Here is a 21,349-nt window from a genome sequence, read left to right as displayed (position 1 = left end):
ATATCTGCCCTACTGACACTGTTCACGTGGTAATACATTTTAACCACTTCAGCCCTGGAGGATTTGGCTGCCCAAAGACCAGGGCACTATTTGCGATTTTCAGCACTGCGTCGCTTTAAATGACAATTGCGCGGTCGTGCGTAAACTATAGCCTACTGTTCAGCTTTAGAAAATAATCAGCCAACGTTATTAAGTACAACTGTTTTATCTGCTCCAGCCTCACACAGCAGAAGATTTGAACTTGAAACTCACCTGTTTCCATTGGCTAGTGACCCGGATGTAGACGGTGTAATTATGTTTGGGGATCAGAGGGGCGTTGTGGAATCCATTATAATATTGATTATCCCCCGGAAGGAAGGGCCTGGCCTCGGTAAGGTTCTGTGCCGGAAGAACAGCCGCAGTGTAATGACTGGGAGTCCCGCTGGAGTTGTAGTGGACGGTTTTGTATCTCAGACAGTTTGCGCTCATATTGTGTTCCTGACCACCAAAGACAATTATTTCGTAAAAGCTGAAGATGGGAAACAGACAAATAATGAAAGCTTTGAAATAATATGAATCGGATCATCTATACCAGTGGTCTCCAAACTGCGGCCCGGGGGCCAGATGTGGCCCTTTGCTTGATTTTATCCGGCCCTTGGGGTGCTTTTTTATTCAGTGGCACCAATGATGGGGCAGAATTCCTCCCAATGACACCAATGATGGGGCATAATTCCTCCCAATGACACCAATGATGGGGCAGAATTCCTCCCATTGACACCAATGATGGGGCAGAATTCCTCCCAATGATGGGGCAGAATTCCTCCAAATGATGGGGCAGAATTCTTCCCAATGACACCAATGATGGGGCAGAATTCCTCCCAATGATGGGGCAGAATTCCTCCCAATGACACCAATGATGGGGCAGAATTCCTCCCAATGATGGGGCAGAATTCCTCCAAATGATGGGGCAGAATTCTTCCCAATGACACCAATGATGGGGCAGAATTCCTCCCAATGATGGGGCAGAATTCCTCCCAATGATGGGGCAGAATTCCTCCCAATAATGGGGCAGAATTCCTCCCAATAATGGGGCAGAATTCCTCCCAATGATGGGGCAGAATTCCTCCCAATGATGGGACAGAATTCCTCCCAATGATGGGGCAGAATTCCTCCCAATGACACCAATGATGGGGCAGAATTTCCTCCCAGTAATGGGGCAGAATTTCCTCCCAATGATGGGGCAGAATTTCCTCCCAGTGATGGGGCAGAATTTCCTCCCAATGATGAGGCAGAATTCCTCCAAATGATGGGGCAGAATTCTTCCCAATGACACCAATGATGGGGCAGAATTCCTCCCAATGATGGGGCAGAATTCCTCCCAATGATGGGGCAGAATTCCTCCCAATAATGGGGCAGAATTCCTCCCAATAATGGGGCAGAATTCCTCCCAATGATGGGGCAGAATTCCTCCCAATGATGGGGCAGAATTCCTCCCAATGACACCAATGATGGGGCAGAATTTCATCCCAGTGATGGGGCAGAATTTCCTCCCAATGATGGGGCAGAATTTCCTCCCAGTGATGGGGCAGAATTTCCTCCCAATGATGGGACAGAATTCCTCCCAATGATGGGGCAGAATTCCTCCCAATGACACCAATGATGGGGCAGATTTTCCTCCCAATGATGGGGCAGAATTTCCTCCCAATGGTGGGGCAGAATTTCCTCCCAATGGTGGGGCAGAATTTCCTCCCAATGATGGGGCAGAATTTCCTCCCAATGATGGGGCAGAATTCCTCCCAATGACACCAATGATGGGGTCCAATGACACTATTGAATGGGGTCCAATGACACCATTGATGGGGGATTTTGTACTCCTGATGGCCACAGTCCGGCCCCCTTAAAGTCTGTAGGACAGTAATCTGACCCTTTGTTTAGAACGTTTGGAGACCCCTGATCTATACTGTTCAAAAAGTGTGTAATTAAAATGTAGCTACTGCATTTATTCATACAAAGATACAATTGTGGGCCAGATCTTCTCATCCAACATCTCTATCTGACCTTAACCCTACTGAATACTCTTTGGATGAGTTGGAAATCCAATTGTTAGCCAGATCTCTTCATCCAACATCCGTACCTGACCTACTGAAAACCTTTCAGATGAGTAGGAAATCCAATTGTGAGCCAGGTATTTTCATCCAACATTACCTGACCTCAACCCTACCCTTTGGGATGTGTTGGAAATCTTCAACAAAATCTTCAACACTTTTTCCTGACCTCAACCCTACTGAACACCTTTGGGATGAGTTGGAAATACAATTTTGAACCAAACCTTCTCATTTAACATCCATATCTGAACTCAACCCTACTGAACACCTTTTGGATGAGTTGGAAATCTAATTGTGAGCCAGATCTTCTCATCCAACATCTCTATCTGACCTCAACCCTACTCAATTGTGAGCCAGATCTTCTATTCCAACATCTGTATCTGACCTCAACCCTACTGAACACCTTCTGGATGAGTTGGAAATTCAATTGTGAGCCAGATCTTTTCATCTAACATCCATATTGGACCTCAACCCGACTGAACACCTTTTGGATGAGTTGGAAATCTAATTGTGAGCCAGATCTTCTCATCCAACATCTCTATCTGACCTCAACCCTACTCAATACCCTTTGGATGAGTTGGAAATCCAATTGTGAGCCAGATCTCTTCATCTAACATCCATATCGGACCTCAACCCTAGTGAATACCTTTGGGATGAGTTGGAAATCCAATTGTGAGCCAGATCTTCTCATCCAACACCAGTACCTGACCTCACAAATGTTCTTCTGCTTAAATGGATACACATTCCCACTACCAACCCCCAAATTCTTGTGGAAAGCCTTCCAAAAGAGTGGAGGCTGTTATGCCCTGTACACACCATCACTTTATGTGATGAAAAAAAACGACATTTTCTGTGAAGTAAAAAACGACGTTTTTGAAACTTCAATTTTCAAAGACGAAGTTGCCTACACACCATCGTTTTTCTCACAATGTTCTAGCAAAGCGAGGTTACGTTCCACCACGTTTTTCCATTGAAGCTCACTTCATAAGTAGCTTCTAGGCATGCGCGGGTGAAAAAACGTCGTTTTAAACGACGTTTTTGCTACACACGGTCAATTTCTGTGAAGTAAAAGTTGACGTTTTGAAAAACGACACATAAAATTGAAGCATGCTTCAATTTTCTTTGGTCGTTTTTTAGAAGACATAAAACGACGTTTTCCCCCACACACGGTCACTTAAAGTGACGTTTTTAAAAACGTCATTTTTTTTCATCACATAAAGTGATGGTGTGTACGCGGCATAAGAGTTTGTTTACGATTGCACGTAATCAAAAACATGTCAAAACATGTTGAAGCGGTAGCCACTTTAAAGCGAGTAATGCCCCGAATACACGATCAGATTTTCTGACAGCAAAAGTCCGATGTGAGCTTTTGAATGGAAATTCCGACTGTGTGTAGGCTCCATGTGACTTTTGCTGTTGGAATCTCCACCAACAAAAGATTGAGAGCTGGTTCTCAATTTTTACGACTGGAAAAAAATCAGATCGGAAATTCCGATGGTCTGTAGCAATTCCGATGCGCAAAATTCCGACGCATTCTCGGAAGCACTGAACTTAATTTTCTCGGCTAGTCGTAGTGTTGTACGTCACCACGTTCTAGAAAGTCGAAAGTTCAGAGGACTTTTGTGTGACCGTGTGTATGCAAGCCAAGCTTGAGCGGAATTCCGTCAGAAAAAACATTCAAGGTTTTTCTGACGGAAAATCCGATCGCGCGTACAGGGCATTACAGTTGAAGCACATATAAATGAGCCCTTAAAGCCAAAAAAAACATTGGCAACTTTCTAGTAATGGCCTTGGCTTTGGAATGGGATGACCAACAAGGTGTGGTGGTCACGTGTTATACAGTGTAGCCATATAAATGCATTTACCATTGTGAACCACCCATACGGTAAGCATAAGTTATAAGGAAATGATGTGCAGTTTCTGACCTGATTGGTCCGTAGAGATCGGGAACCGGTAGCAGCTGTACAGTAGAATGATTCATTGTCCCCTCCACATGACGAGGAGGATCTGAAAAGGGAATTCAGGAACTAATGAAAAAAGCTGAACTCTGGGCTGAACACAATGGGCCAGATTCTCAAAAGAGATACGCCGTCGTATCTCTGAGTCTGAGCCGTCGTATCTATGCGCCTGATTCTTAGAATCAGTTACGCATAGATTTCTATTAGATCCGACCGGCGTAAGTCTGTTACGCCGTCGGATCTTAACTGCATATTTACGCTGGCCGCTAGGGGCGTGTACGCTGATTTACGCCTAGAAATATGTAAATCAGCTAGATACGCGAATTCACGAACGTACGCCCGGCCGACGCAGTACAGACACGCCGTTTACTTTAGGCTTTTCCCAGCGTAAAGTTACCCCTGCTATATGGTGGCGTACATGCGGCGTACCAATGTTAAGTATGGACGTCGTTCCCGCGTCGAATTTTGAATATTTTACGTTGTTTGCGTAAGTCGTCCGTGAATGGGGCTGGACGTCATTTACGTTCACGTCGAAACCAATACGTTCCTTGCGGCGTACTTTGGAGCAAGGCACACTGGGATATTCCACGGACGGCGCATGCGCCGTTCGTGAAAAACGTCAATCACATTGGGTCACAAGTTATTTACATAAAACACGCCCCCCCGTTCCAAATTTGAATTAGGCGGGCTTACGCCGGCCTATTTACGCTACGCCACCGCAACTTACGAAGCAAGTGCTTTGATAATACAGCACTTGCCCGTCTAAGTTGCGGAGGCGTAACATAAATCGGATACGTTACGCCCGCGCAAAGATACGCCGATCTACGAGAATCTGGCCCAATGTATTATTCAGTTTTTGTTTACTCAAATAATAGGTGCTGGAACTCAACTACGACCCCCCCCCCCCAAAACCCCTCCCCCAACACCCTCCAAATCACATCAAAAAGTGGGTGTGGTCAGTCAAATTTCACGAACAGTAGGAGGGTCTTAAAGGAGCATTAAATACCAGGATTGCATTACATACAGAGTGCAGAGTTCAGGGGGGGGGGTACACACAGAATGCAGAGCTCTCACTTGTAAACACAGAAACCGGACTTCTGTGCTTACAAGTGATTGTGGTGAGCAGCCCCGCCCCCCCTCCCCCCAAGGGTCTGTTCCAGAGGTGGTGGAACAGAGTTCCACCAAGTTCCCCCTAAAAAAAAGCCCTGCTATTCATGGGCGTCCGCAGGTAGGGGCAAGGGGGGTCAAGTGCCCCCCCCCCCCCTGGAATCAGGGATCGGATCTTAAATTCAGCACAGTTGCGTCGCTATCGGGTGCGACACTGTCCAGCAGTGTTGACAACCATACGTATATATATTCGGAAAGCCCGTAAATTTAACCCCTTTTCGGGCTGTCCGTTAAAGTCCGTTATGGGCATCGGGTGCCCGTAAAAAAGGATGGCCCGCGAGCCGACCATGCAACTGCGCATGCGCCGTTCCGAAGCCGGTCGGGCTCGAGAAAGCTTGTATTTATTTGGCCGGGTGGCGCATGCGCAGTAACGTAACGGCGCTGCCCATTTACATCAGAGTTCCAACTTACATCAGGATCTGAGATGGTCAGAGACAACAGACATGGTACAGGAGATGGTACAGGAGATGGTCAGAGACTGCAGACATGGTACAGGAGATGGTACAGGAGATGGTCAGAGACTGCAGACATGGTACAGGAGATGGTCAGAGACTGCAGACATAGTACAGGAGATGGTCAGAGACTGCAGACATAGTACAGGAGATGATCAGAGACTGCAGACATAGTACAGGAGATGGTCAGAGACTGCAGACATGGTACAGGAGATGATCAGAGACTGCAGACATGGTACAAGAGAGGGTCAGAGACTGCAGACATGGTACAGGAGATGGTCAGAGACTGCAGACATGGTACAAGAGATGGTCAGAGACTGCAGACATGGTACAGGAGATGGTCAGAGACTGCAGACACAGTACAGGAGATGGTCAGAGACTGCAGACATGGTACAAGAGATGGTCAGAGACTGCAGACACAGTACAGGAGATGGTCAGAGACTGCAGACATGGTACAAGAGATGGTCAGAGACTGCAGACATAGTACAGGAGATGGTCAGAGACTGCAGACATGGTACAGGAGATGGTCAGAGACTGCAGACATGGTACAGGAGATGGTCAGAGACTGCAGACATGGGACAGGATACACTCATGCGGACAGGATACAGGAGAAATCAGAGAGACAGCAGACATGGTACAGGAGATGGTCAGAGACTGCAGACATAGTACAGGAGATGATCAGAGACTGCAGACATAGTACAGGAGATGGTCAGAGACTGCAGACATGGTACAGGAGATGGTCAGAGACTGCAGACATGGTACAGGAGATGATCAGAGACTGCAGACATAGTACAAGAGATGGTCAGAGACTGCACACATGGTACAGGAGATGGTCAGACACTGCAGACATGGTACAGTAGATGGTCAGAGACTGCAGACATGGTACAAGAGAGGGTCAGAGACTGCAGACATGGTACAGGAGATGGTCAGAGACTGCAGACATAGTACAGGAGATGATCAGAGACTGCAGACATAGTACAGGAGATGGTCAGAGACTGCAGACATGGTACAAGAGATGGTCAGAGACTGCAGACATGGTACAGGAGATGGTCAGAGACTGCAGACACAGTACAGGAGATGGTCAGAGACTGCAGACATAGTACAGGAGATGATCAGAGACTGCAGACATGGTACAGGAAATGGTCAGAGACTGCAGACACAGTACAGGAGATGGTCAGAGACTGCAGACATGGTACAAGAGATGATCAGAGACTGCAGACATAGTACAGGAGATGGTCAGAGACTGCAGACATGGTACAGGAGATGGTCAGAGACTGCAGACATAGTACATGAGATGGTCAGAGACTGCAGACATGGTACAGGAGATGGTCAGAGACTGCAGACATAGTACATGAGATGGTCAGAGACTGCAGACATGGTACAGGATACACTCATGCGGACAGGATACAGGAGAAATCAGAGAGACAGCAGACAGAGATTGCATACAATGATTTTGTACAATCTCACCACTGCCATTTTTGTCAGGGAACTGCTGCCTGTCTGACAGCACTGTGCACCACAGGTCCACGGAGGACACAGCATACTGACGATGTGGAGATATGATGGTGGATAGACATATGTGTTGGCCCATTGTTCTCAAAAATGTTATTTTATACGGGAATTGAAGTGGTAACACAGTACTCACCTCCAATTTCTGTTTCAACAGATAAAGTTGTAAGATTTCCGGCTCCAGCCGATGTGAATCCTTGGAGGGTGATGTTGTAGCTGGTTCCATGGTGAAGGGGGATTTCATATTCTGTGACGTTACGGAGGAACCTTTTGGACTCATCCATGATAAAAGACACATTGTAATCCCTCCAGGCGGAGATATTCATCTGCAAAAAAAACAAACACTTTCATTATAATTATACACTCACTGGGTGGAGCTTCTGTGACGTCACCACGCTCAAGCCTGCAGGACAAGGTCCGTGGCTCTGTTTTTGGTGCTGAAGTCATTCATATACTCTGTGAAGTGCACTGGAACTATTCAATACTTATCTTTAACCGGTTCCCGACCACGCAGATATACTGCGGTAGGATGGCTCCCCTGGGCGAAATCCTACCCTAATTTGGTCACCAGAGGGCATGCGTGCGCCCGCTGCACAGCGGGGGACCCAATGCGTGTTCCCGGGCACGGCACGATCGCCGCCGGCCACATGCGATCACGTGCACGAGTGCCAGCGTGGGGATTTGTGTTATGTAAACACACAAATACCCGTGCTTCCAGAGGAGAGGAGCCATATCGTTTGTTCCTACTAAGCCACACAGCCACGCTACACTACAGGGCTTCCACATTGCTTTCCACGGGCCCTCAGTTCTCATTGGCCGGGGAAAAGCTGTGAGCCATTTCCTGAATGGAGAGAAGCACAGGGTGAGAACAGCCCAGGGGCCAGGTCAACTTTTGCATCGGGGCCCACAATCTTCAAGCTACGCCTCTGACTAAGGGATCAGGGCAGCCATCACAAATTTTGGGGCCCCTTACACAGTTTTAGGCAGGGCCCCGCTGGGGGGTGCTGACGGAAAAGTGAAATCTCTTCTCTCCTGACGCGAGATAATAAGCGGGGGGGGGGGACCCTGGGGACCATCGGGCCCCTTACAGGTGTAATGCAAAAAAAAATCGGTTGGGGGGCCGGCCCGGGCCTGTAAGGGACCCTGTGGACCATTGGGCCTCTTACAGGTGTAATACAAGAAAAACGGGAGGGGGGCCAGCCGGGCCTGTAAAGGGGCCTGGGGACCATGTGGCCCCTTACAGGTGTAATGCAAAAAAAAAAACGAGAGGGGGCCAGCCGGGCCCCTTACAGGTGTAATGCATGTACCATGTACCCTACTGATGGCGGCCCTGTAAGGGATCAATTCTCTTCCAAGATTCCTCTTCCCATGCAGCAATGGCACTAGGCCACCTACAAGTGGGAAGACTAATGGCACCTGCCTACAAGTCCTTAACCCTCCTCTTGCCTTTTTTTAGGCAGATGTGCCCACATTGTGGCCCGGGTTCTTAAAGCACTTACGCGACGTATCTACTGATGCGCCGCAGTAGTGAAACGGATGCGCCGTTGTATCAATGCGCCTGATTCTTAAGACAAGATATGCCTGAAATTTGGCTTCATCTGACCGACGTAAGTTTCGTACGCCGTCGGAGCCTGGGCGCATATTTACGCTGGTTGCAAGGGGCGCTTCCATTGATTTACGCGTCGATTCACGAACGTACTTGCGCCCGTCGCTGTAATCCACACCGTTTACGTAAGGCGTAAAGTTATTCCACCATATAGGAGGCGCGCGCCATGCAAAGGTATGGACGACGGAACAGCCGTTGTATTTTACGCCGTTTACGTAAGTCGTATGTGAATGGGGCTGGGCGTAGGTTACGTTCACGTCGTAGCCATTGAGCCGTCGTATCTTAGGGAGTATATTCAACGTGATTCTGAGCATGCGCGCGCATGCGCCGTTTGTTCGGCCCATCATTTGCATGGGGTCAAGCCTCATTTAAATGGATCACGCCCACTTCCTTCCTACTTTGAATTAGGCGGGCTTACGCCGGACAATTTACGTTACGCCGCCGCAACGTTGGGAGCGAGTGCTTTGTGAATACTGTTCTTGCCTCTCAATGTTACGTCGGCGTAGCGCATATGAGATGCGCTATGCCCGCACAAATATACGCCGATCTACGTGAATCCGGGCCTATATGTCTTTTTTATCCAGTTAATGCCCGCCGCATGTATATATACGTCCACAGAATGGCACGTACAGGCATATGGGCGTACGTGTACGTCCCCGCCTTTCCGCGGGTCAGGGGTCCGATCGAGACCCCCCCCCGATACATGCGGCGGTCGGATACCCGCGGGGAGAGATCCGGGACGAGGGCGCGGCTAGCCGCCCCCTCGCGATCGCCCCCCCGGAGCTGAAGAACGGGGAGAGCCGTATGTAAACACAGCTTCCCCGTGCTTCACTATGGTGGCTGCATCGATCGAGTGATCCCTTTTATAGGGAGACTCGATCGATGACGTCAGTCCTACAGCCACACCCCCCTACAGTTGTAAACACACACTAGGTGAACCCTAACTCCTACAGCGCCCCCTTGTGGTTAACTCCCAAACTGCAACTGTCATTTTCACAAAAAAACAATGCAATTTAAATGCATTTTTTGCTGTGAAAATGACAATGGTCCCAAAAATTTGTCAAAATTGTCCGAAGTGTCCGCCATAATGTCGCAGTCACGAAAAAAATCGCTGATCGCCGCCATTGGTAGTAAAAAAAAAAAAAATTAATAAAACTATCCCCTATTTTGTAAACGCTATAAATTTTGTGCAAACCAATCGATAAACGCTTATTGCGATTTTTTTTACCAAAAGTAGGTAGAAGAATACGTATTGGCCTAAACTGAGGGGAAAAAAATGTTATATATGTTTTTGGGGGATATTTATTATAGCAAAAAGTAAAAAATATTGCATTTTTTTCAAAATTGTCGCTCTATTTTTGTTTATAGCGCAAAAAATAAAAACCGCAGAGGTGATCAAATAACACCAAAAGAAAGCTCTATTTGTGGGGAAAAAAGGACGCCAATTTTGTTTGGGAGCCACGTCGCACGCCCGCGCAATTGTCTGTTAAAGCGACGCAGTGCCGAATCGCAAAAACCTGGCCTGGGCATTTAGCTGCCTAAAGGTCCGGGGCTTAAGTGGTTATAAAAAATATACAAAGTTTGATTTTACCTTACCTGGAAACCAGTGACATTCCCCCGAGTGTCAGACAGCTCCCACCTCATCGTTTTATTTTCCATTGTCGGACTTTTCTTTATCATAGGTTTATCAGGAACTGGAGGGGAAATAATACAGACAAACGATTGGAAACTGCCCACATAAGTCATTACTAAACTCGACCAACTCAGCCACGAACGTATGGCCAATTCTTACAAACCGGGAGGCTTTTACAACCCTAATGAACATCAGTTGTGCTTGGGAGAAAAAATCCACGTAGGCCGGATTCACACCTATGGCATTTTTAGTGCTTTTTGCACTTTTTAGATTTGCACTACAGAACGTGTTCCATAGGAAATCATGTCACATGGGATGCAGTGCAATAGCTAGATTCAGAAAGATTTACGCCGGCGTATCAGTAGATACGCCGATGTAACTCTGAATCTGCGCCGTAGTAAGTTTAAGTGTATTCTCAAATTGAGATACACTTAAACCTAGCTAAGATACTACGGCCTGCGCTGTCGTATCTTAGGGTGCAATATTTAGGCTGGCCGCTAGGTGGCGCTTTCGTTGAGTTCGGCATAGAATATGTAAATGCCTAGATACGCCGATTCACAAACGTACGCGCGCCCGTCGCAGTAAAGATACGCCGTTTCCGTAAGAGATACGCCGCATAAAGTTAAAGCTGCCTCCTAGGTGGCGTAGTCAATGCCCGTCGCAGTAAAGATACACCATTTCCGTAAGAGATACGCCGCGTAAAGTTAAAGCTGCCTCCTAGGTGGCGTAGTCAATGCCCGTCGCAGTAAAGATACACCGTTTCCGTAAGAGATACGCCGCGTAAAGTTAAAGCTGCCTCCTAGGTGGCGTACCCAATGTTAAGTATGGGCGTCTTTCCCGCGTCGAAATTTGAAAATTCGTCCGTGAATGGGGCTGGACATAATTTACGTTCACGTCGAAACCAATACGTCCTTGCGGCATACTTTGGAGCAATGCACACTGGGATATGTACACGGACAGCGCATGCGCCGTTTGTAAAAAACGTCAATCACGTCGGGTCACCCCCCATTAACATAAAACACACCCCCTCATCCTCATTTGAATTAGGCGCGCTTACGCCGGCCCCATTTACGCTACGCCACCGTAAGTTAGGAGGCAAGTACTTTGTGAATACAGTACTTGCCTCTCTGAATTAAGGTGGCGTAGCGTAAATACGTTACGCTACGCCGCCTTAAAGATGCGGCGCCCTACATGAATCCAGCTACAAATCTGCATATTGAAAAAAGCACAAAAAATGCCATAGGTGTGAATCAGGGCTTAACGACCACATACACAAGATGATGCAACCATTGCTGGATAATCATTTCTGCCTCATTAACCGCTTGCCAACTGCCCGCCACTTTTTTTCTTTTTTTTTACGGTTACCAGGTTAGAGTTAAAGGAGGTCTAGTGCTAGAACTATTGCTCTCACTCTGATGATCGCGGCGATACCTCACATGTGTGATTTGATCAAAGTTTACGTATGCGGGCGTGGCTTCCGTATGCGTTTTCTTTGCTGCGTGAGCTCGCGGGGACGGGGGCGCTTTAAAACATTTTGGCCCGGATTCTCAAAAGAGATACGCCGGCGTATCTCCTGATACGCCGTCGTATCTCTGAGTCCGGCCGTCGTATCTTTGCGCCTGATTCATAGAATCAGTTACGCATAGATAAGCATTAGATCCGACAGGCGTAAGGCTCTTACGCTGTCGGGTCTTAAATGCAATTTTTTTTGCCGCTAGGTGTCGCTGACGTCGTTTTCCCCGTCGAGTATGCAAATTAGCAAAATACGCGAATTCCCGAACGTACGCGCGGTCGATTCAGTGAAGTTACGATGTTTACGTTAGATTTGCGATGCGTAAAGTTGCCCCTGGGTCTATGAGGCGCAGTCAATGTTAAGTATGGCCGTCGTCCCTGCGTCGAAATTTGAAAATTTACGTTGTTTGCGTAAGTCGTCCGTGAATGGGGCTGGACGCCATTTACATTCTCGTCGAAACCAATGACGTCCTTGCGACGTCATTAGGAGCAATGCACCCTGGGATATTTTCATCGGACGGCGCATGCGCAGTACGTTCGGCGCTTGAACGCGCCTAATTTAAATGATCCACGCCCCCTACCCGGCTAATTTGAATTAGGCGGGCTTGCGCCGGGGGATTTACGCTACGCCGCCTCAACTTTACAGCAAGTTCTTTGTGAATAAAGCACTTGCCTGTAAAACTTGCGGCGGCGTAACGTAAATGACATACGTTACGCCGCCGCAGTTTTACGCCCATTTACGAGAATCTGGGCCTTTCTTTTCTTATTTATTTTTATATCATTAAATTGTGTTTTAAAAGAAAACAAAAATGATCACTTTTATTGCTGTCGCAAGGAATGTAAACATCCCTTGTGACAGTAATAGGTGGTGACAGGTCCTCTTTATGGAGGGATCGGGGGGGGGTCTAAAAGGCCCCAAATCCCTCCTTTGCACTTCAAAGTATTCAGATTGACAAAAACTCCGCCGCTACTTTGAGAGGCAAGTGCTGTATTCACAAAGCACTTGCCTCTAAAGTCACGGCGGCGTAGCGTAAATCTCCTGGCGTAATGGCGCGGAATTCAAATGATGAACAGGGGGGGCGTGTTTTATGTAAAATAAGCTTGACCCCACGTAACTGACGCTTTTTTCGTACGGCGCATGCGCCCGCATGCTCAGTGTCACGTCGAATTTTCAAATTAAATTACGCCCGCTCAATGCCTAGACAACGTGAACGTAATTTACGCAAGGCCCTATTCGCGAACGATTTACGCAAGCGACGTACACGACGGAAAATTTGACGCTGGCCCGACGTTCAGACTTAACATAGCGTATGCCTCATAGAGCAGGGGTAACGTTACGCCGAAAAAAGCCTTACGTAAACAAACTAAAAAAATGCGCGGACGTACGTTTGTGGATTGGCGTATCTAGCTAATTTGCATACTTGACGCGGAAATCGACGGAAGCGCCACCTAGCGGCCAGCGTAAATATGCACCTTAGATGCGACGGCGTACTAAGACGTACGTCAGTCGGATCTAGCCCAGCTTCAGGCGTATCTTGTTTTGTGGATACAAAACAAAGATACGCCGGAGCAAACTAGAAGTTACGCGGCGTATCAATAGATACGCCGACGTAACTGCTTCGTGGATCTGGCCCATAATGTACAGTATGTGTTGTATGATAGAAGTGGGTGGGCAGAGGCGGCTCTAGGCTTTGTGAGGCCTTAGGCAAAACTTAGACATGAGGCCCCACTCATTCCCATGATGGGAAAAATAATTCAAGCAAGAAAAATGGCTGCAGAAAATGCACAGATCTAGCGCACAGGTGATCAGTACCACTTCCAGGGCACCCTCCCCACCCATCAGACATATTCTGCCAATGCAAGAGGGGGGGAGAGAGGAGGAGGTGAGAAAGAGAGAGAGGGGTGATAGAGATCCGATGCCGCCAACATTAGTATTGATCACAGGAAAATTAGGCGGCCGCGAGGCCCCTGTGAGTGCGAGGCCTTCGGCGACGGCCTAATTTGCCTAATTAGAGAGCCGCCTCTGTGAGCGGGATAATCCAGACCTGCTTTGGTAAATAGGTGATGAAAATACAATAGATCAGCGGGTCTTACAAAAAAAAAAAAACATTTTTAGCGATAGAATGCCAGACGAAATGAACTTAACTTACCTGATTCATTTGTCCTGATCTTTCTGATGTGGCGAGGGAACGACTGATTATTCATGTAAAGTGTGGCGTGGATTTTATACTCGGAGAACGGCTGTAGATTGGTGAACGTCACATTTGTTTTATCAGTGAAATTGCTACACGATGTATAATTTCCCAGCATAGAATCACAGCAAGTCGTGAATCTCCATTGAGGACAATGTGATGTACAAAGGATTTGGAAGCCGATGCTTGTAGAGGTGACTTTCCAGTCCGTCGTTGTAATTCCTGATATAAAGAACACAAAACACGGAATCACAAGTTGGGGGTAGAAAACGTTTAGAAACCAGAGGACAGGTCTTTATTAAAGAAAAACAAAGTACACCTCTCATTATTTGAACCCTTTCATGACCCGTCCCAACCCAACCCAACCTTGCCCTCCGCTATGAAGAAGCACTAAGGCATAGTGCGAAACGTCAGCTTTTCTTTTGTTGTGCTGTTTTTTGCTGTGGCATGTATTTTGTGATTTTTAATTAAAGGAGGAGTTTTTTTGGAGTGCGGCTGTCCCAGTTTTTTTCCTTCATCCTAACCTGCATTTTGATTGCACTGCCTGCACCCTTGGCTCGGACCACAGGAATCAGATTACCTGGTTCTCTTTGAGCGGTTACCCACTCTCACAGTTCCTCTGTTTGTTTACATCAAGCTGTGCAAGTCTTCAATGTTCTGACTGCACCTGCACATCGGTGTTCCATAAACCTCTATGCAGGGCCGATCCTAGGCAGGGTGCACAGGGTGCTTTGCACCCAGGCGCCTGCAGAGGTGGGGGCGCCGAAGTGCCAGAGTTCTCCCCTCCCTCTTTCCCTCCTTGTTTATGTCCGTCCAGAACTAGTGTTCTGAGCATAGGTGTGTGTCCGTCCAGAACTGATGTGTGAGCATAGGGCAGCCCATCCAGCCTGCCAGTGCTCGGGGGAGGGGCTGCTCCTCTTCCTGACACAAGAGTTCTAGTTTTCAGTGGCTGCTGAGTGCTGATGTGCAGGAATGAATTCCTCAAACTGGGAGTCTTGGATCCCGCACTGTCTCCACCAACTCCAGTTGGAATGCCTCCCCCTCCCATCTCTATCTTGGGCTGCACAGAGAACTGTGGTAAATCACGGTGTTCAGTGTGCTGTGTGCTGGGGATAGCATTCCTTTAAACGTGCTCTGGGCTGCCCCTGCTCTAGATGTTTTATGGCATGATAGATTGCATAGGATACACAGCCCCTGCCCATCTCCTGTACTATGTCTACAGTCTCTGACTATCTCCTGTACTATGTGTGCAGTCTCTCACCAACTCCTGTACTATGTCTGCAGTCTCTAATCATCTCCTGTACTATGTCTGCAGTCTCTGACTGTATCCTGTACCAAGTCTGTGGTCTCTGACCATCTCCTTTACTATGTCTGCAGTCTCTGACCATCTCCTGTACTATGTCTGCAGTCTCTGATCATCTCCTGTACTGTGTATGCAGTCTCTGACCATCTCCTGTACTACGTCAGCAGTCTCTGACCATCTCCTGTACTACGTCTGCAGTCTCTGACCATCTCCTGTACTATGTCTGCGGTCTCTGACTGTCTCCTGTACCAAGTCTGTGGTCTCAGACCATCTCATGTATCAGTTCTGCAGTCTCTGACCATCTCCTGTATCATGTCTTTAATATGTCTGGGGGTCTTTCTAACAGAAGCCCTCTCTGTGTCCATCAGAGAGCCCCCCCTCCAGGTCCCAATAAAGTACTCTGCTTCTCTTCCTGTATTTTGTTTATTGTTAAGAGATCATGTAAGGATCCCAGGGTAATGAAGACTTCGTGGGGGAGCATCTCTGTGGTTGAGTCATTGCCACAGAAACATTTGTAAAGGGGAGGAGTTAGTAAACATGACCACGCCCATGTGGGGGGCGCCAGAAATATTTCTGCACCCAGGCGCCTGTGACCCTAGGATCAGCCCTGCCTCTATGGGACTGTCTTCCAAGGCAGCAGTGGATTGGAGATGGTCCCATAGAAGTCTATAGGGTTGTGATGCTCAGGTATGGACAGGACCGTGGGGACTTGCAGCACTGGATGTAAACAATCAAAGATAAGGGTCTGATATTGATTTTAGGGGGGGGTGCCAATTGTATCCACATCTATAATGTGATTTTGTGTGGTGAGACTATGTATTGCATTAATGTTTTGATGTATACTGACATCTAGTGGTAGTTCAGCACCACAACAACTTGCTATATTTATTTGCTTTCTCCCTCTGTTCTCCCCTCCTGCTCAGTGCTAAATAGTACAGTTTTAGTGCAAAACACGGGAAAAAAACGCGCTAAAAAAATAGAAAGTTTCAAAATGTGATGAACAAGCAGCTAACAAAAACACTGTCAGATAAACTGTGCAATGGAGTAAATAAAATTGAAAATATTGCAGCTCTAATAAAGTCAATAAAGTAGTGAAAAAACAACAATGTGCACGTGAAATCCCCCCAAAAATGTATGGAATGGTGACTAAAGTTCATATAGTGGTACGATTTTCTTTTATATAGCTGACAGATGATGTGCGTGATCCAACAATCACCAACGTGCTCCACCACCAAGCGTAAGATGGACTCTTACCAGAGTACCATGACGTCAGTTGTGACGAAACACGTAGGACGGGGCCTATGTACGTGCCATCGCCACACTTACTTTGTGTACACCAACTGATCGATCTCTATGCATGGTCTACATTGCATACATGCCTGCTTTTATCTTCTGAGATGTGAGTACCTTTTATCCCGTTTGTGTGCAATTAACTAGTGTTTACGTTACTACACTATGAGATACATTGTTTGCCCTACGTCTATTTGCCTTCTATTGGGATCACTGAAGAGCATCTGTTCCTGGAAAGATCTGTGATGGCTGATTGCTGATCGTTCATTTATCTGAGCATATTTGACTCCATGACGGAGTCCCAGTGGCTGCTGGTGCTCAAAATTCGTGGTGGGGCGCAAACAAACTAAAAAAATATTGAAAAAAAACCCCCCATCAGTTGTAGCCTCACTGGGCCCATCAAACGCAGCCACTGTGCCCATAATATGCAGCCACTGTGCCCATCATATGCAGCCACTGGGCCATCAAATGCTGCCACTGGGCCATCAAATGCTGCCACTGTGCCCATCATATGCTGCCAGTATGCCCATCAAATGCTGCCAGGGTGCCCATCATATGCTGTCACTGTGCCAATTGCTGCCAGTGTGCCCATCAAATGCTGCCTGTGTGCCCATTAAATGCTGCCAGTTTGACCCGTGCCCACTCGCCGTCTGCCCGGCACTTACCCTGTCTTGGTGGGGCAGAGGGGTGATGGCGACGAGTGAGGTCCTTCATGTCTCCTGCGGGATCTTCTCATTTCCGTCTACCCGTCCTCTTGTCCCGTCAGGCGTCCAATAGCAGTGCCTGTTGTTTCAGCCAATCGGGTGACAGGGTAACCAGACCCGGTGCACCTGATTGGCTGAGATGCGGGTCAGTGTTAGGGAAGCGATACATCACTTCCCTAACACAACACTGTGTAAACAGCGAACGCACAGCATTGCGCATGCTGTTTACCCTTTTGGAAGCCTATTAGAGCCTGCGGCCAAGGACGATTCACCCTATAGGCTCACTATGCAAGCCGCTTAGGGCCCTGCAAAGCTGCAGGGGGCCCCCCAAATTACTAGAGGCCTCGCCTGGTGAGAAGTAATTTTTGGCCCCTCACCCCGCTTCTCAACTTGCTGGCTGCAAGGGAGAAGAGGTAAGAAGTCGGCACCCCGCCTTCTCACTTTAATGTAAGATGTCAGTTCCGATAGCAGAACACCCCCTCCCCCCGCTTCTCAACTTTAATGTGACATGTCATTTTGCTTAGGGCCCCAGGGAAGTCAAGATAGGCACTGCCTACGGCTCTAATCAGGAAGCCTATTAGAGGTTGGCTATGGCTCTAATCAGGCACTTCCAAAACACCCCCGCCGATGTAACTCATATGCCCGGCACCTGACAAGGGGCCGGGTACATGAATGGGGGGCGGCAGCGGCGACCATAGATAAATTGATGCAATGCATGAATCTATCTATGTGAGACAGCAGGAGAGGGGGACGAGCAGGAGATGAGCAGGAGAGGGGGGCGAGCAGGAGAGGGGGGCAAGCAGGAGACGAGCAGGAGAGGGGGGCGAGCAGGAGACAAGCAGGAGAGGGGGCGAGCAGGAGAGGGGGGCGAGCAGGAGACAAGCAGGAGAGGGGGGCGAGCATAAGACGAGCACGAGAGGGGGGCGAGCAGGAGAGGGGGGCGAGCATTAGACAAGCAGGAGAGGGGGGCAAGCAGGAGACAATTAGGAGAGGGGGGCGAGCAGGAGAGGGGGGCGAGCAGGAGACGAGCAGGAGAGGGGGGCGAGCAGGAGAGGGGGGGCGAGCAGGAGACGAGCAGGAGAGGGGGGCGAGCAGGAGACGAGCAGGAGAGGGGGGCGAGCAGGAGAGGGGGGCGAGCAGGAGCTGAGCAGGAGAGGGGGGCGAGCAGGAGACGAGCAGGAGAGGGGGGCGAGCAGGAGACGAGCAGGAGAGGGGGGCGAGCAGGAGAGGGGGGGGAGCAGGAGCTGAGCAGGAGAGGGGGGCGAGCAGGAGACGACGGGGGTGGCGCTCCTGCGCCCTTTATGGACGCACCGCCACTGCAGAGACCTCTAACTCTGGTAAGAGTCCATCTTACACTTGGTGGTGGAGCACGTTGGTGACTGTTGGATCACGCACATCATCTGTCAACAATTATTTTTTTGTACCACTATATGAATTTTATTCGTCAGTACAGTTTTAGCACCTCCCTTCTTCATTCATGTCCCTTCTGGTAAAGGGAATCCCTTCACATTTCAATCACCTGATGCACGCAAGGACGGGTGGGACAGACCGGGAGTCTGAGCAAGAATGGCTCTACTCATTGCAACAAGTAGCAATTATGTCACCGCTCATGTAAAAGTACTATAAAGGAGCATGCGTTCTGTAGTTAAGCTTCCATTAGTCTTAAAACAGGTTCCCTTTAAACTCATCCATTGGAGAATACAGCGAGCCTTTGGATTGGCTATGAATACATCATTGATGGTCAGTCTCATATCAGCCTATCAGTGTTAGCCAAATTGTAACTGTTGTTGTTTCCCCCTGGTCTTTCCTGGTCATGTGGTCCTTTAAGAGCATTCCTGGTAGAGATCACCATAACATAATGCTACTATTATCCTGTGACTCCCATTGACTCTGCCACAGCACCAAATAATATCCACTTCTAATTAAAAATATACTTCAGACAGATTCATGGGGCGAGGGATGTCTTGCATGTACAGTGCCTTGAAAAAGTATTTATACCCCTTGAAATTTTCCACACGTTGTCATGTTACAACCAAAAATGCAAATGTATTTTATTGGGATTTTATGTGTTAGACCAGGGGTGTCAAACTCAAATTCATCGGGGGCCGCTTCACTAGTTTGGTTGCCCTCAAAGGGCCGGTTGTATCTGCACTCCAGTTTTCTTGCGATGCATAAGGAGCGCAGGGTTCAGGAGTGCGCTGCGTAGGGAGCGCAGGGTTCAGGAGTGCGCTGCCTCCTCCTCTCTGGTGTCACTGGTATCCCCCCCTCCTCTCTGGTGTCACTGGTGTCCCCCCTCCTCTCTGGTGTCCCCCCCTCCTCTCCTCTCTGGTGTCACTGGGGTCCCCCTCCTCTCCTCTCTGGTGTCACTGGAGTCCAACTCCTCTCCTCTCTGGTGTCACCCTCCTCTCCTCTCTGGTGTCCCCCTCCTCTCCTCAAGGAGCGCAGGGTTCAGGAGTGCGCTGCGTAGGGAGCGCAGGGTTCAGGAGTCAATGCATAGGGAGCGCAGGGTTTAGGAGTGCGCTGCCTCCTCCTCTCTGGTGTCACTGGTGTCCCCCCCTACTCTCTGGTGTCACTGGTGTCCCCCTTCCTCTCTGGTGTCACTGGGGTCCCCCTCCTCTCCTCTCTGGTGTCACTGGGGTCCCCCTCCTCTCCTCTCTGGTGTCACTGGGGTCCCCCTCCTCTCCTCAGTGACACCAGAGAGGAGAGGAGGGGGACCCCAGTGACACCAGAGAGGAGAGGAGGGGGACCCCAGTGACACCAGAGAGGAGGGGGACCCCAGTGACAGAGAGGAGAGGAGGGGGACCCCAGTGACACTGGTCCCCCTCCTCTCCTCTCTGGTGTCACAGGTGTCCCCCTCCTCCGCTCAGTACAGACAGCCATGCTCCCCGGGTGATGGTGTCTCTCCTACCCGCAGGTGCAGATCTAAGATACTTTCTCCTCATGTCTGCGGTTGTGGTCCCGGGTCTGTAATCAGCGAGCTGAGGTGGTGCAGAATGTCACGCTGTGCACTGGTTACTAGGCAAGCCGACTGTCTCTACTGGGGTGGAGCAAGATGACGGTGACGAAACGTCACTTCCTGACGAGACAGCCGCCGCCGGGTATACCAAGATGGCCGCCGCTCCGGAGCTAGGCCGAAGCCGGCGACTTTCCTATGGCCGAGGCTGCGGAGCGCTCCACGGATTGCGTGATGTGCCAATCCGAACGGATCCCCCTGGGCTTTGTGTTTGCCACCCCTGTGTTAGACCAACAAAAGTGGCAAATAATTGTGAAGTCAAAACAAAATTATAAATTGTTTTCAATTTTTTTTTCAAATAAAAATAAATATGTGAAAAGTGTGTGTGGGGGGGGGGGCATTTCTATTCAGCCCCCTTTACTCTGACACCCCTAACTAAAATCTAGAGGAACCAATTGCCTTCAGAAGTCACCTAGATAGTAAATAGAGTCCACCTGTGTGTTATTTAATCTCAGTATACAGGGAGTGCAGAATTATTAGGCAAGTTGTACTTTTGAGGATTAATTTTATTATTGAACAACAACCATGTTCTCAATGAACCCAAAAAACTCATTAATATCAAAGCTGAATATTTTTGGAAGTAGTTTTTAGTTTGTTTTTAGTTTTAGCTATTTTAGTGGGATATCTGTGTGTGCAGGTGACTATTACTGTGCATAATTATTAGGCAACTTAACAAAAAAAAAATATATACCTATTTCAATTATTTATTTTTACCAGTGAAATCAATATAACATCTCAACATTCACAAATATACATTTCTGACATTCAAAAACAAAACAAAAACAAATCAGTGACCAATATAGCCACCTTTCTTTGCAAGGACACTCAAAAGCCTGCCATCCATGGATTCTGTCAGTGTTTTGATCTGTTCACCATCAACATTGCGTGCAGCAGCAACCGCAGCCTCCCAGACACTGTTCAGAGAG

General features: G+C 48.4%; 1 protein-coding gene across 3 annotated transcripts in view; it reads right to left on the bottom strand.

Annotated features, from left to right (window-relative positions):
* Positions 1-21,349, bottom strand: part of LOC120924401 (receptor-type tyrosine-protein phosphatase S-like) — a 162,766-nt gene that overhangs the window by 56,713 nt on the left and 84,704 nt on the right. For all 3 annotated transcript variants that reach the window (XM_040335351.1, XM_040335357.1, XM_040335366.1), the window contains 5 exons: positions 14,072-14,335; positions 10,373-10,470; positions 7,307-7,496; positions 4,010-4,091; positions 253-508 (listed from right to left, as the gene is read on the bottom strand). In XM_040335351.1, coding sequence (XP_040191285.1) covers positions 253-508; positions 4,010-4,091; positions 7,307-7,496; positions 10,373-10,470; positions 14,072-14,335 — 890 coding nt within the window. The remainder of the gene's footprint in view (positions 1-252; positions 509-4,009; positions 4,092-7,306; positions 7,497-10,372; positions 10,471-14,071; positions 14,336-21,349) is intronic.

Source organism: Rana temporaria, chromosome 1, assembly GCF_905171775.1.
Source record: "Rana temporaria chromosome 1, aRanTem1.1, whole genome shotgun sequence".
Taxonomy (NCBI): domain Eukaryota; kingdom Metazoa; phylum Chordata; class Amphibia; order Anura; family Ranidae; genus Rana; species Rana temporaria.
This window is presented reverse-complemented; position numbering and strand designations above follow the sequence as displayed.